This window comes from Myotis davidii, unplaced genomic scaffold (assembly GCF_000327345.1).
Source record: "Myotis davidii unplaced genomic scaffold, ASM32734v1 scaffold61, whole genome shotgun sequence".
Lineage (NCBI taxonomy): Eukaryota > Metazoa > Chordata > Mammalia > Chiroptera > Vespertilionidae > Myotis > Myotis davidii.
This window is the reverse complement of record NW_006291729.1, coordinates 1678614-1695251: the sequence shown is the minus strand read 5'-3', so window position 1 is coordinate 1695251 and position 16638 is coordinate 1678614. Positions and strand designations below refer to the sequence as shown.

Here is a 16638-nt window from a genome sequence, read left to right as displayed (position 1 = left end):
TAAAAATATATTTGATTGATTTTTACAGAGAGGAAGGGAGAGGGATAGAGAGTTAGAAATATTGATGAGAGAGAAACATTGATCAGCTGCCTCCTGCACAGCCCCTGCTAGGGATGTGCCCGCCAGCAAGGTACATGCCATTGGCCGGAATCGAACCCGGGACCCTTCATTCTGCAGGCTGACACTCTATCCACTGAGCCAAACTGGTTAGGGTTCTACAGCATATTATATGTACCCTTCACCCAATTTCTTAGGTGTTAATAATTTAAACATAACCATTATACAACTAACAAAATTTGGAATATATTTTTCTTATAATCTCTTTAATATTACTTAATCCATTTACTTTGTTTTTGTTAATCTTCACCCAAGGATATTTTTCCATTGAATTTTAGGGAGAATGAAGGGAAAGGTAGAGACACATTGATTGGTTGCCTCCTGCACATGCTTTGATAGGGACTGGGGATCAAGCCAGCAATTGAGGTACATACCCTTGACTGGAATTGAACCTGGGACCCTTCAGTCCATGGGCTAATGCTCTATCCACTGAGAAAAACAGGCTGCAGCTTAATTCATTTACTTTTAATCTATATGTGTCTTTATATTTAAAGTGGGTTTTGTTTTTGATTCACCCTCAATCTTTTAATTGGTACATTTATGCCACTGACTTTCAGAGTGCTTACTGATAGAGTTACTACCATATCAGGCGGCTTCTGGGGCCAGCCTGCTCTGGATGGCGGCGCGCTGGTGGCTCACGCTGTCCCACCCTGCCTGCAGTATGCAAATTAGCTGCCATCTTTGTTGGCGGTTAATTTGCGTATCACGTTGATTAGCCAATGGGAGGTGTGGCGAAGGTATGGTCAATTACCGTGTGTGTCAATTATTAGATAGGATACACATACACACTTTGTGGATTTATTGTTCTTTTAACTGTTGCAATATTAGGTAGAATATCTGGCCTAGAAGAAGATGTAAAGAATGGCAAAATCTTATTAACAAAAGTTGAGATGGAGAAGAGACAACTTCAGGAGAGATTCACTGATTTGGAAAAGGTAAAACGTATTAATCTTTATATTTGTGTAAGAGTTTCAGATTGGAAAACTTATTCTAAAATAAGAGAAACCATTTATTACTGCATACTTACGGATTCTTATATTTAGATTTGGTTCTGTAGACTAGGAACGTGTGTGTGTGTATACACATTTATATATATATATTTTTTTAATCTTCACCTGAGGGCATGTTTCCATTGATTTTAGAGAGAGAGGACGGGAGAGAGAGAAACATCGATGTGACAGAGATGCATCAGTTGTTTGCCTCCAGTACGCATCCCAGTGGGGGATCGAACCCCAACTTGGGTATGTGCCCTGTCTGGGAATTGAGCCTGCAACCTTTTGGTGTATGGGACAACTCTCCAATCAACTGAGCCACACCGGCCAGGGCAGGATATATATTTCTTAAGGTTGCCATAGCCCTACATAAGCAGCTCTTAGTATGTTAGATGCTTAGGGAGGGACTCTCCTGGAGTGTGTATAATGAGGATGCTTCTCTCTAGAGGTCCAAGGAAAACTCTCATTTTCTCTTATAACATGTCATCAAAATTATACATAGTTACGACTTTTGGCATTCAGAAGTTTTTCTTTAAAAATATTATAAGCTAGGGATAATTTCTAGACTCTGTGAAGTTAATATTTTATTCTGTTTACTCATTTTAAGTATTTAGTATGTTATATGTGGTGGAACTATCAGGATGCAGTCTGTACTTTTAACAATTTTACAGTCTAATGGGTAATTTCTAAAGTAATAGTAACTCAGAGATAATTATAAGGCAGTATGGTAAATAGAATGATAGAGGTATGGACAAGGGATGGAGTAGGTGCAAAGGATGAATTCCTGACCTGACAGGGCAGGATTGGTTGACAGGGCATATTGTGAGTTGGGGAGGAAAGCATGAGCAAGTCACAGAGGGCGGAAAATAAAAAATGTCTAGTCTGTTTATTTAAGTATAAACTGTTCAATATTTCTGGAGTATAGAGCAGGGGCAACAAATTTCAGTCTTTTAAGGGAAAGACAGTAAATACTTTAGGCTTTGTGGCCTTTAATGTCTCTGTTGCAACTACCCAGTTTTGCTGCAATACATATAGGAGTGGGCGTGGTTGTGTCCAATGAAATTTTTAAAAAATGGCAGGCCAATATAGTCCTCCTGTAAGAGCGAGAATTTAGTGGCTAGAATGAGGCTAGAGAGCTAGGCATGAGCTAGATCATGCAAGATTTTGAATATTCTGTTAAGAAACTTAGTTTCTTTAAGTACTGGACTGGCCACTGAAGATCCTTTTTTTTTTTCCTTTTAATTTATTTCGGAGAGGGAGAAAGAGAGAAACATCAGTGATAAAGAGAATCATTGATTGGCTGCCTCCTGCACGCCCCCCCGCCCCGCAACTGGGGATCAAGCCCGCAACCCAGGCATATGCCCCTCATCGGAATCGAACCTGGGATCCTTTGGTCTACAGGCCCACGCTCTATCCACTGAACCAAACCGGCTAGGGCGCCGCTGAAGATCTTTAAGTTGGTAGATCACTGTATATCAGGAGAACAGACTTGAGGAGGATAAGACAAGTCAGACTCTTTCAGTATTCAGATAATGGAGACTTTTCTAGTGCAATGGTTAAAAGGATGGGAACTAGAGATGAATCTGAGAAATAATTTAGTAAAGGAATATTTGGCAGCAATTAGTAATTGGTTAGATGTGGCATGGGAGTAGTAAGTACTCAAGGATGAGTTCAGGGTTCCTACTTTGTGAAGAAATATGGAATAGTGCCATTAATTTATTTTAAAGAAAGGAAAAATAACTCTTTTAGAGGAAACAATGATAAATCAATTTTAATCCTAAGCATGAGGGGCCTGTGAAACAGCCAAATTAGGATATCTAAAGCAGTAAGTTATGGTAATAGAAGCTAGAATTATTTGCAAGTCATTGGTATAGAAGTAGCTAAAAGCATGCAAATGGAAGAGCCCATCTGGGAAGAATTTGTTTAGGGCAGTAGTTTTTCAGGACAGAGACTTGTGAATTATTAGTTTGAAAAGATTATTTCAGCATTAAATATTTTACTTAAAACACAAAAGAAATCTATATTTGTGGTACAAACTATAGAAAACAGAATTAGGAAATCTTTCGAGGACATACAGAAAATAAACTGATTTCTGTTATTAAAGATTCTCAACTTAAAACATGTCTCCTACATGTTGAAGGTAAGTGTGAATGGTAGAGGATCCTGAGATCTTTTAAGATAGAGCAAAAGGAAACATTTGATATGTTTTAAAAGTTTAAGATATAATAATATAGGAAGAGGAGAAGCATTGGCTAAAGAACACTGCCTCCAGCAAACACCAATGTTTTAGTCTACCAGACCTGAGGCCCTGAACCTAACTGTCCCCTATACCTGGGCTCCTGAGCATTAAAGAGAAAAAACCAGCATGATATAGAAAATTGTTAGTTACATGCAAACAAGTGGTTAGAATAAGATGGAACTTGGAGACATTGTAGAAAATAGGTCTACGCATTTTTTTCACGTACTTGGCAAAGTACCGAAAATTAGGTATAGCGGCAGATTCGGAAGTTACCGAAAAATCGGTACAGCAGTCTGGTAGGGTTAAGCAGTAATTTGGGGGTAAACTTCACAAGCAACAGAAAAGATGAGAGCGGAATGGGGAGAACCAAGTGAATTCAGTGTCAGGTAGGTCAAGGAAATAGTTTCAAGGGCAACAGTGAGTTCAAGTGAGATAAAGACTAAAAGGTGTCTGTTGAATTTGATATTGAAAATATCATTGGTCACTTTATTAAGATCAAGCCATCTCAATACAGATCTCAGAATAGTAGAGCGGAGTTGTGGGAGGTTAATATAGTGGGAAGAGAACTGGTAGAGTTATGTAGATTACTCATACAAGCAATTTTAATGAATAGAAAAGGGGAAATATTGGACATTCTTGGTAAGTGTATTTAAAAAACCTTTGTAAGCTTTTGAAATTGTCAACAGTCTATGTGTTGATAGCTGCCATTTTCATGTTTAATAGGAAAAGAACAACATGGAGATAGATATGACATATCAACTAAAAGTTATACAGCAGAGCTTAGAACAAGAAGAAGCTGAGCATAAAACTACAAAAGCACGGCTGGCAGATAAAAATAAGATTTATGAATCTATTGAAGAAGCTAAATCAGAAGCCATGAAAGGTATACATTTTTGTAAGAGGGTTTTCTAGCATCATCTTACTACGAGTTGATTCTGTATTCAATTCTTTGGTTTTGAAAATATTTGTTTATATTTTATTGCCAAATACTGGAGGAGAAACACTATTAGGGAAGCTTTACATATATAACTCCACCTTCCCCTTTAGCAATAATTTCTAAGACAGGAAGGCCCCCCAGAATTACTAGATTAAAGAGAAATTACTATTTTCATGATATCGGAAATGACAGGCATGCAGAATGTGAAGTTCTCAGATTTGGGGGGATATGCTTTTTTTTAATACTTAGTTTAACATTCCATCGGCTTATGTTTCTTGCCACTTTCTTCAAGATAAAGATTTTAAAATAATAGCTGAGCTAACTAGAATAGAAGCTCCCTAAGTATTTTGAGCTCTGGCATGATGAAGATATTAGTTAGATTTGGTCAAAACCTTACAATACTAATGAATATAGGGTAAGATTAACAAAATTAACTTTTTCATAAACCAGCTTGTATTTTGGAATTGTTTTAGGCTAATTACTTATTTTCCAAACTGTTTATAATTATGATGGATTTGCAGTTACAAAGGAAATCAATATTCTTATGAAAGATTCATAGAACTCTTTTTTTTTCTTTTTATATATTTTATTGATTTTTTACAGAGAGGAAGGGAAAGGGATAGAGAGTTAGAAACATCGATGAGAGAGAAACATCGATCAGCTGCCTCCCGCACATCTCCCACCGGGGATGTGCCCGCAACCCAGGTACATGCCCTTGACCGGAATCGAACCTGGGACCTTTCAGTCCGCAGGCCGACGCTCTATCCACTGAGCCAAACCGGCCTCGGCAGATTCATAGAACTCTTAATAGAAACTTTATTTCATATTGAAATATAACATTTATGAATAACTTAGCAAAAAATAGGCTTATAATTATTTAATGTATTCATGGTGGAGATTTTTTGGTTGATAATACTTTAAGGCACTAACTCAGGATGATAAGAGATGAAATGGCTGTTTTTCTGTCTGTGGCTAGAAGACAGATAGGAATTTCTTTTGGAGTATAATTTGGTGCAATAAAATGCAAACATTTTTTTACATTTGTAGTGCACAATGTGTGACTAGCACCCAAAACAAGGTATAGAATCTATCTTTTCATTACCTCAACAAATCCACGTATCACTTACGCCTCTTTTTATTTTTTCTCTGCCTACATTAGGGTGATTTTTTTTAAAAAATGTGTATATTCATTCATAGGTTATTCTCTGAACTGATGAAAAGAAATTCAGTATAATAATAACTGCCATTTTTTTCAAACTCCTTGTTATAACACTAACATAAGGTACATGATGACGTTAGCATTTGAAGGAGTGCACAAAACTTAAATGTTACAGGTGGTGATCAAACCTGGCTCTAAAGCCGTGGATCTTCTCACTGCAGATCATTGCCTCCGTTGATTAAGAATATGACTTCGCCATCAATGAGTTACTAGCTATGTGACTTTGTCTGGTTACATAACTATCTGTGCCTTGTTTCCTACAAAGGGGCAATTAAAGTATTAGGTTGTTGTGAAAACCAAGTTCAGTGATACATGAAAAGTGCTTAGAAATCTAGCTATTAATAGCATGTGAAGAATAATTTCATTTTCCACACTTTTGAAGACAGTTCATTAAAAACTGAACATTGGTAGGTTTAATTTTTACTTAACATAACTTTATAGTAAATGATAATTAGATGTTCAGCATTAGATATGAAGGAGCAGAGGAACCTAGTTGGATTTGAACAGATTTTCAAGTATAAAAAAGTAAGTAAAGATTAATCATAGTCCTAGTAATCAATGTTATACTTTTTTATTTTCTCAATTTTGTATAGTTTTGCTTTTTTCTTTTAAAAAATAATTATGAACATTTCCTTAAGTCATTAGAAATTCTTTTTAAATAGTGAGCACTTATTAAGTGTTTGCCATAGTTCAGGCAGCATTTAAGTGCTATACATACATTAACTAAAAATCTGTATAATGTCCCTGTGAGGGTAGGTATTATCACCATTCTAGACATAAGGAAACTGAGCCTCAGAGAGGTTAATTAACTTGACCAGTGAAATAATTAGAAAGTGTCAGGGCCAGGGTTTAAACTCCAAGAGTTTGGTTCCAGAGCCCTGTCCTTGACCACCTCCCTAAAACATAGTTGTTATCCTCTGCCTGGTAATATGCTAGTATGGAAAGAGCCATAGAGGTAATAGACTCTACCTTAATGTTTGAAGGTAAGACAAGTAACACTGAGGGGCACAGAATAGCAGGGGGAAAAAAATCTTTATTTAAAAGATATAAGTATCTTTTTTTATCCTCCCCCGAGGATATGTTTATTGATTTTTATTATTTTTAGAGAGAGACAGAGGCAGAGAGAGAGAGAACACGAAACAGATGTTCTCAAGAGAAAAACATTGATTGCCCAACTGGGGATGGAACCCTGAAAGAAACCTAAGTATATGCCCTCCTAAGTATGTGCCCTGACCGGGAATCAAAACTGCAACCTTTTGGTGTATGGGATGACGCTCCAACCAACCGAGCCACCCAGCCAGAGCTAAAAGATATCAGTATCTTTTAGAACCATAAATAAAGGTAGAATTATTTTATTTCCATTAGAACACATATAAAATTACAGAATGTGGTAAATTTTTATATCCTGTAAATGAAATACCTAATTTTCAAGCATGAAATTGTTGACATTTCAAATACGTTAACAGGAGTGATGAAAATATTAAACTGAGGATTTAAAAATATTTTTAAGAAGCATCATTTACTATAATTTTTATTAGCACTACATTATGTATTTGATATGCTTCTTTTGTTTATAAATTCATGGTTATGTTTATTTTGTGGCAATAGAAATGGAAAAAAAGCTCTTGGAGGAAAGGACTTTAAAACAGAAAGTGGAGAACCTGTTGCTGGAAGCTGAGAAAAAATGCTCCATATTAGACTGTGACCTGAAACAGTCACAGCAGAAAGTAAATGAACTCCTTAAACAGAAAGATGTGCTTAATGAAGATGTAAGTATGTTTTTAATAAATAATATATTATTTAATGAGTTAATAGTAAACTAGGCTTATTTGTAAAGGAACAATGATGATTTCATAATGTAAAATTTTTTTCCTATAAAATAACATTTTATAACCTTTAAATTTTACTGAATTTGGATAATATACTAAACAAATAATAATTTTAAAAACTGTAAAGTTATTTTTAATGTAAAAGCCATATTTTCTTTTTTAAAACATTATCAGAAATATTTTACTGTGAAATGAATTCACTGCCTGAGGGCAAAAATCTATTTTGGGTCATCATATATGCTGCAAACTTATTGATAAGAAAAATCAAAATAATTTACTTACATACCAACTACACAATATATTTTTTAGGTTAGAAACTTGACATTAAAAATAGAGCAGGAAACTCAAAAGCGCTGCCTCACACAAAATGACTTGAAGATGCAAACACAGCAAGTTAACACACTAAAAATGTCAGAAAAGCAGTTAAAACAAGAGAATAATCATCTCATGGAAATGAAAATGAACTTGGAAAAACAGAATGCTGAACTTCGAAAGTAAGTTAATTGTTTGAGACAAAGTTTTACTAATATGCACAACTATCCACATGTAAGTTACCTTAATTTTGGTTTATCTGAGGATTCTTTTGGACCATTGTATTTTCTTGATTATGTTTTTTATTGTTGTATAAGTGGTGTGTAGAGTGCCACTATCGTTCGTTAAGAAGATTACTAGTGTATCTGCTTCCCCAGCAGTGTTTTACTACCACCACCTTATTGTGATGCAGTGACACAGGGAGTGGTGGTATCGGAGCGGAAGAAAACGTCTGAGATTTCACCCCATGCTCTTAAGATTCCTCTTGGGACTGTCTCTCAAGCTTACTTCCCATGTATTCTTTGTTTGTCCCTTAGTACCTAGGACTTGGAAATGTTTCACTGTTAAGGGAATACCATATACATTTTTAAAGCTCTTTTTAAGGATATACTCTAGTGCCCTATTTATTAGAAGCTAGAAAACATTAAGATATGTTTTTGAAAAATTATAATTTATTTTTATTTATTTTTTAAATATATTTTATTGATTTTTTACAGAGAGGAAGGGAGAGAGATAGAGAGTTAGAAACATCGATGAGAGAGAAACATCGATCAGCTGCCTCCTGCACATCTCCTACTGGGGATGTGCCCGCAACCCAGGTACATGCCCTTGACTGAAATCGAACCTGGGACCTTTCAGTCCACAGACTGATGCTCTATCCACTGAGCCAAACCGGTTTCGGCTATAATTTATTTTTAATAAGCCTAGAATTAGGCTTGCTTTTAATTTAATTTTTTATTTAATTTCTTTATTGAAAATTAACATAGAAACAGAAAAAGTACACAAATAAGTGTAGAACTTACTGCGTTTTTGTAAAGTGTTTACAAATCTTTGCATTTACCATCACATTTAGCTATAAAACCCTGTACTCCTAATGTCCACTTAGGCCCTCTCCCAGTCACTTCTTAACTCATAAGATAAACAATTTGGGGGTGCTCTTTTAATTCTAAAACTTGGTTGGCATACGTGGCTGATTAACAGTGCATGTATGAAAATATGTAATTTTGTGTTACTGGTTTAAAATAGCACTATTTGGTCTTAGAACCCCTTTCTACTCTTAAAAATTATTGAGGGCCAAAGGATGTTTATTTATATGAGTTACAGCTAATGATTTTTTTTCTTAGAAATTAAAACCATTTTAAAACATAAAAGCATACATTTCATTAGCTGTTGGAGTGCTGACATCATGATATCTTTTACCCTCAAGAAAAGTCCATGTACAACTAGTGAGAGAATGGGAGTTAAAAAGAAAACACACCAATGAGCCCTAGTTGGTTTGGCCCAGTGGATAGAGCTTTGGTCCTTGAACTGAAGGGTCCTGGGTTCAGTTCCAGTCAAGGGCTTGTATCTCGATTGCAGCCCTGGTTGGGCACATGTGGGAGATAATCCGTGTGACCATCTCACGTCGATGTTTCTCTCCCCCTCCCTTCCATTCTAAAAAAAGAGTCAATGGAAAAATATGCTTGGGTGAGGATTAAGAAAACAAACACAATGATGCTTATTTAGTGTTATGAAAATGATGATTTCCAGGATTGTCTGAAAGGGTCTCAGGGACTTCCAGGGTTTCCCCAGAACACATTTGAAGAGTCACTGACTTAATATGTGTATAACTTATTTAAACATTTGACTTAATGTTACCACAGAGAACGTCAAGATGCAGATGGGCAAATGAAAGAGCTCCAAGATCAGCTTGAAGCAGAACAGTATTTCTCAGTAAGTTCCAGGCACATTCATTAAAAAATTATTGAACAAAAAATATTTTTGCTGCAGAGCCAGGAGAATGATTCGTGCCTTTAGAATAGTTTCTGTTATCATTGTTAGAAAAATAGTTCTAAGCACATGCCCATACTTTATGAAGTTGATTAAAAGCATTGCTTTTAGAGGAAGACTGTGAAAGAAATAAAATTGTCATTTTAACATTTGTACTTTTTTGAGCTCAGTTTTAAAATATGAAATTGTATATGTCACCTCTGTTTCATTGATTTAAGCCAACAAAATTTCTTGTTTAAGTTAGTAATATTTTTTTGCCTCTTCATCCCTATCAGCCTACATCATTTAATGAGAAATCTCAGTATGATATTCTGTTGAAAATCACACTTCTAAATTATTAGCTGAACTTTATTGGTTAATTGGTTGATTATATGAAAATCAAAAAGCGTATTAAACTATTAATTTGCTCAGGGGCTCAACATTTTTCAGTGTTATTAATATATTTGTATGTATCAACTTTTTGTCTGGGTAGTTTTTTGAATGTATAACTATTCTTGATGATGATATATGTCTATTATATTTTGCTGTTTAGACTCTCTATAAAACACAGGTTAGGGAACTTAAAGAAGAGTGTGAAGAAAAGACCAAACTTTGTAAAGAATTACAGCAGAAGAAACAGGAATTACAGGACGAAAGGTAAGGACAGGGTCCTGTCTCTTGTTCATAACCACATGTCCTGCCCCTAGAAGAGTGCCTGCTATACTCCAAATAAAAGTTATTGATGAAGAACTAGACATAAACTTTGACTTCAGAGTGAAAATTGAAGATGCTATGTCTCTAAAATGTAGGGACTCCTTGGCTGCTCAACTGGAGATCACCTTGACCAAAGCAGATTCTGAGCAGCTGGCTCGTTCAATTGCTGAAGAACAGTATTCTGATTTGGAAAAAGAGAAAATCATGAAAGAGCTGGAGATCAAAGAGATGATGGCTCGGCATAAACAGGAACTCAGTGAAAAAGATGCTACAATTGCATCTGTAAGTAAAATTCTTGGTTCATTTTTTATTATAATTAAATTACTATATCATAAATCTTCCTTACAAGGTCTAGAAAAATAACATAAATCCAAATGAAACATTGTACATGCTGGCTACGAGATTTTCGATCCACTTAACTGGCTGCTTTCTAGTGTTGTTTCCACCCATCACACTGGCAGAAATTAAGTACCTTGATTAATTTTAAATGTTTGAAGGATGTTTGGAAAATGGCATTTGCTATGGGGAGTGTAGATTTAGTATGGCATAGAATAGGATTATAAATAGTATGGCAGTTTCCAGTAATTTTTAAAAAAATACATTTTATTGATTTTTTACAGAGAGGAAGGGAGAGGGATAGAGAGTTAGAAACATCGATGAGAGAGAAACATCAATCAGCTGCCTCCTGCACACCCGCTACTGGGGATGTGCCCGCAGCCAAGGTACATGCCCCTTGACCGGAGTCGAACCTGGGACCCTTGAGTCCACAGGCCAACGCTCTATCCACTGAGCCAAACCGGTTAGGGCAGTAAATTTTAAATATTTATATTATCCAAAGAAAGTCAACATTAAGATAAATATGCTAGAGGAATTCAGGCACAATACTCATAGCAGTAGGTATATTTGTAATAGCAAAGATTCAAATGTCTTATCAATAGAGGAATGAGTGGATGGATGAAATGTGATGGAATATGGAACTATGTCAGTTAAAATGAATTAATTAGGTCTCTGTATCAACAACTAAATATAATATCAAGTGAAAGTAGGTAAATACAGCATTGTGCTATTTATGGACAATTTAAAATCACATGAAAATCCACTATATATTATTTCATGTATATATAATGAAAGTACACAATGGTGAATGAAGGATGAACACACAGTTCACAGTGAGAATTTCTTCGGGAAGAATAGGATTCGGCGAGAATACAAAAGGACATCAACTTCTTTAGTAAAATTTTATGTTCTGTTTTAAAATAATCTTCTGAAAGAAGTACTGCAGTTTTAACTTTTGTTATTCTGCACGGTGCAATGCAGAGCTTTGTTACAGTATTTGCGCTTTTTTTAGTTTATTAAATTTTTTCTCATTAAAAATACTGCTGAGGATATTTAAGAAGAGGGCATATTTTTGGCTTCCTGAGGTGTATATGAAGTATATTATGGTTTAAATTTTCTTCAAAAGTGAAGTTTGGTAAGGTAGTGCAAAGACAGGAAGTTCAGAGATAGATGTACTTAGAAAAACAGGAGTTTTAGTAACAGTCTAGGATATTTTCATTTTGAATTCTTGCTTGATAACTTAAATTTTTAATTCCTTAGCTTGAAGAAACTAATAGGACATTAACTAGTGATGTTGCCAATCTTGCAAATGAGAAAGAAGAATTAAATAACAAATTGAAAGATGCCCAAGAACGTATGTATTAACAAAGAATGTTAATTTTAAATATATCTAATGGTGGTCAGTGGCTTAGTTATAATAATGGTGACATTTTTCTGTGTTTCAGAACTGTCAAGGTTGAAAGATGAAGAGATAAGTGCAGCAGCTATTAAAGCACAATTTGAGAAGCAATTATTAACAGAGAGAACACTCAAAACGCAAGTATGTATAATAAACTCTAAATAGGACTTTGAAATGTTTTTAGTTTGTCTTTTCTACTTGACTTCTGGCATTACACATTGGCTGTAGCTATCGGTGAACGTGTCAGTATTTATGAACAGTCCCAGTTATCTGACTTTTGCCAAGGTAATAGAAGTTAGATTTGATTAACATTGTTTAGTTGAATATTTATTAAAGTTTTTGTTAATTTTTCCATATGGAATCACATTCCCTCCTAATTTTTTATTATAATCTGATGGTTTTTTTCTGCTTTTTAAGAAACTTTAGAGAATGACCATTTGCTGACAGCCTAAAAAAGGTCAGTCTGAAAAAGGTACCTGTGATATTGACCATCCTTCTGTCAACTCTCATGGTGGTGTAGACAGCACCAATACTTTTGAGTCCCACATGTTTTGCTCTGTGCTTGGACATGTATTTTATTAATGGAATACAACTGCAAAATTCTCTTCCAGATCAAAGAAGATCTGCCTAGTAAAAGTCTGTCTTAAAACCAAAAACTCAAAGTGGAAGAAAGTGACATCAGATCAGACCTATAAGCATTTTAAATCACAGTTCTCTGAAAACATGAATGAAAAACTAGTAGAATAGAGGTTGGGGAAGGATAACGAGTAATGAAAGGAGGTGTGTTTCCTAATCTGTAAGGTGTTTCTTTGTGGCCCTGTGTATAGGGAAGGAGATCATTAGTGGCTATGTAACTTGCTATTGGTAAGTTACCACGAAACCACCAATGTAATGTATTTTTTGTTTATATATTTTTATTTTTATGTTTTTAAGGCTGTGAATAAGTTGGCTGAGATCATGAATCGAAAAGAACCTATCAAGCGTGGTAGTGACACAGATGTGCGGAGAAAAGAGAAAGAGAATAGAAAGCTACATATGGAGCTGAAATCGGAACGTGAAAAATTGACCCAGCAGATGATCAAGTATCAGAAAGAACTGAATGAGATGCAGGCTGTAAGGATACCTTTGGAATTCTAGTTTAGAGACTTCTTTTTTAAGAAGTAGAATTACTTTCATGTCTGTATATATTTTATTGATTATAGAACATTTATATTAATAATTATTGAACTAAGAAGCAAAATTATGAGATGTATGGCATCCAGTTAATTTGATACAATTTAATTCCTCATAGCAAATAGCTGAAGAGAGCCAGATTCGCATTGAACTGCAGATGACACTGGACAGTAAAGACAGTGACATTGAGCAGCTGCGGTCACAGCTCCAGGCCTTACATATGGGCATGGACAGTTCCAGTACAGGCAGTGGACCAGGGGATGCTGAGGCAGATGATGGATATCCAGGTACAACAAACTTGTTTTCAGCCCTATCTTTATTTTCATTAAAAGCCTTTTGTCTTCAATATAAACCTGTTGATTATTTAAACCCTGTGACTGACTTTGTTCTTGAGGGAAAGTGTTTGTCATTTCTTTAAGGCAGAAACCTCCTTGGAGCAGGGATTCAAACAACAGTTTTAACTTATTTTACTTAGCGATCTTTGACAACATCCTTCATTAAAAATGCAAAAGAAAGTTTTACATATTTAGATATTTAAATTAGCTCATTATATATTATAGGCAGCTCTCTTTAAACTTTCATTTTATTTTCACTTAACTCTTTTCTGCATTCTTACTTTTTTTATGTTGGGTGTTTAGTTCATATCACTCAATCACACACTATGGAATCCATGTCATTCACCTACCAACGTTCCTCTACCTCTCTCAATATTGCCACTAAGCCTTCCAGTTCTCATGTGCTTCTTGACTCTGGTTCTGACTCAGAAGAAGAATCTTTGCCTTACTTACCTATTTCATCGGAACCTAATGATACAGGTGATAGCCTGAAAATCTTTCATCTTTGAGGTTTTTCTGACTACCCTTAATTTTAGTCCTTGTGAAAAACTTTTGTAACATTAACTAATATTCACTAACTCTAACAAATTGCTCTAGTCCCAGTTAAAAAAGAGACTCCTGCATGGACAAAGAGTTTGTTTTGGGGGGCATTTGCACTTGGCATTGCTGTGACAATTGATAGACTTATTTAGTCAGCTTACAAAAAATGAGACCGTACTTCGTATCATTTAAGGGCATGTGGTTTCATTGCCTGTTTCAGCCATTTTCAACCAAGAAGAAGCTCTTTTCAAGGCTTCATATCAAGAGTGACAGTACTGAAAAAGCATGTAGACTGTCTCAGAGAACGCTTTTGGGTTTTTATCAAGTGCTTGCCTAGGCAACGTTTTGCTTGGCCTTAAAAGAGAGTATAAGACAATTTGACCTGATCCTTGCTCTTATCGTTTAAATGAAGAAACAGGATAGAAAATACATGAAATTATGTTTAACACAAAGTTAGTCGGGATACATGTAATGTAAATGCCACAGGAAATTAATGTATGAGCAGTTGAAAGTAAGGTATAATTTAGTCTCTTATTAGTTGAATTCAAAGTAAAATAACTATAGTTACTTACATTGTCACCACATTTCCCAGGTGTATAAAATAAATCATAAGTGATCCTGTTGAAGTTGTTTTAGAGCTTAGCAATGAAATTATTTCAGTCTTATGCATAGTGTTAGATGTCCTCTGACTTAGTCCCTTAAGCTGGCACAGGACCACGTCCAGACAGTTGAGCACGTGGGCTCTTTTTTAATGACAGCGTTTCTTTCTGTTCAGACAGTTTGGAAGGGTGTTGATGTCAGAGAGTATATAGGCGCTGGAGTCCCTGTGTGACCTTTCTGTGGGGTGGTAAGAGTTAAGAAAGTTTAGGTAAAGCATCTAGCATGGATTCAGACATGTAGTAGATGTTAAACAAGTGATAGCTACTTTTATTAATAGAGTAATATCCAAAAATGCTTATTTCACTTAATTATTTTATTGAAAGATGCTGATCAAATGCCAGTAGAACAGATTATAAGGATTCAGTCTTTACTAGAATTTTATTGATTTTGATATTTTGGAATTTAGAAATCATGTGGTTATATTGCTATGCATTAATCGATTTTAATCTGTAATTTACATAATTTTATTTAATTTTATTATAGCCATTCTAAAGTTAATTTTCTCTGAACATGCAATTACTCCCTTAAAATATTTTCTCTTCTTTGCCCTAACCAGTTTGGCTCAGTGGATAGAGCATCGGCCTGCGGACTCAAGGGTCCCAGGTTCAATTCTGGTCAAGGGCCTGTACCTTGGCTGTGGGCACATCCCCAATAGGGGGTGTTCACGAGGCAGCTGATCGATGTTTCTGTCCCATCGATGTTTCTAACTCTCTATCCCTCTCCCTTCCTCTCTGTAAAAAATCAATAAAATATATTTAAAAAATGTTTTTTCTTCGAAGAAAATGTGCAGTATATCTATAATGAGTCCTCCTTCCAAAGGAAAAACCAAGGGTTCTACTACAGGTGTATAGTGAGAATAAAGAGCTGCTTCTCTTCTTTGCAGCTTTTCTGCTGAACTGTGCAAATGCATGCATTTAATCAGCAGGGCATTTGACTTTATAAACTATAGGATATATATTTCCAATGTGATATAACCTGGATTTTGTTTTGCATTGCATAACTTGCTTTTACTGATCCCACATTGTTATTATATCCTAGATAATGAGCAATGGTAAATTCTGAAGGATATAATTGATTTGTTTTGTGACTTTAATATTAAAATATTATTAAATTTCTCATTTTCTTAGAATTGTTATATTTATCCTCCTATGTGTATTTATAGAATCAAGATTAGAGGGATGGCTTTCATTACCTGTGAGAAACAACACTAAGAAGTTTGGATGGGTTAGAAAGGTAATTGGTACTTTTCATTGTGGTTCTTTTGCTTTGCTTTTGGTTGGTTTAGCTACATACAGCCATTTCACTTTTGTAGGTGTAAAGAACATATAAGTAATATAACTAAAACATTCAGACACATAAAACTTTTTTGCACTGTCTGATCTGGAATGACATGGTTTTATATAACTTTGTAAAAAATAACTTTTATCATTAATATATTGTTAATAATAAAATAGGATTTGGTGGGAAACAAATCTGGATATGACAGAAAGACCCATTTATTTATTTTCCCTCTGTTACTATGAGTATTGATGTTATGTTCGTCTTTGAGGTGTCTTACTTCATTGAGGCTTATATACTGCAACTCGGTAGCTTATGAAAAACAGAAACTTATTTCTCACAGTTCTGGAGGCTGGAAGTCCAGAGTGCCGGCCTGTTTGGGTTCTGGTAAAGTCCTTCTCTCAGATTTCACATCATCAGTTTATTAGTTATGTATATGTACATTATGCATATGACAGAATACACAATCTTTTCTATACACACACATATATAAGTATTTAATCAATAATTGGCTCCACTAGCACATAGCACCGTGAGAAAAGGACGCTCCACTGTTCGCTTCCAGTCCCCAAGCTCCTGTCCAGGCCAGA

At 35.2% G+C, this 16638-nt stretch overlaps 1 protein-coding gene across 1 annotated transcript in view; it reads left to right on the top strand.

Moving 5' to 3' along the window:
* The window catches only part of ROCK2 (Rho associated coiled-coil containing protein kinase 2), a 68127-nt gene that overhangs the window by 37167 nt on the left and 14322 nt on the right, over nucleotides 1–16638 (top strand). The window contains exons 17-28 of the mRNA XM_006765179.2: nucleotides 946–1052; nucleotides 4072–4231; nucleotides 7113–7273; nucleotides 7643–7827; nucleotides 9508–9577; nucleotides 10167–10270; nucleotides 10423–10609; nucleotides 11924–12017; nucleotides 12109–12203; nucleotides 12996–13175; nucleotides 13354–13522; nucleotides 15933–16003. Coding sequence (XP_006765242.1) covers nucleotides 946–1052; nucleotides 4072–4231; nucleotides 7113–7273; nucleotides 7643–7827; nucleotides 9508–9577; nucleotides 10167–10270; nucleotides 10423–10609; nucleotides 11924–12017; nucleotides 12109–12203; nucleotides 12996–13175; nucleotides 13354–13522; nucleotides 15933–16003 — 1583 coding nt within the window. The remainder of the gene's footprint in view (nucleotides 1–945; nucleotides 1053–4071; nucleotides 4232–7112; nucleotides 7274–7642; nucleotides 7828–9507; nucleotides 9578–10166; nucleotides 10271–10422; nucleotides 10610–11923; nucleotides 12018–12108; nucleotides 12204–12995; nucleotides 13176–13353; nucleotides 13523–15932; nucleotides 16004–16638) is intronic.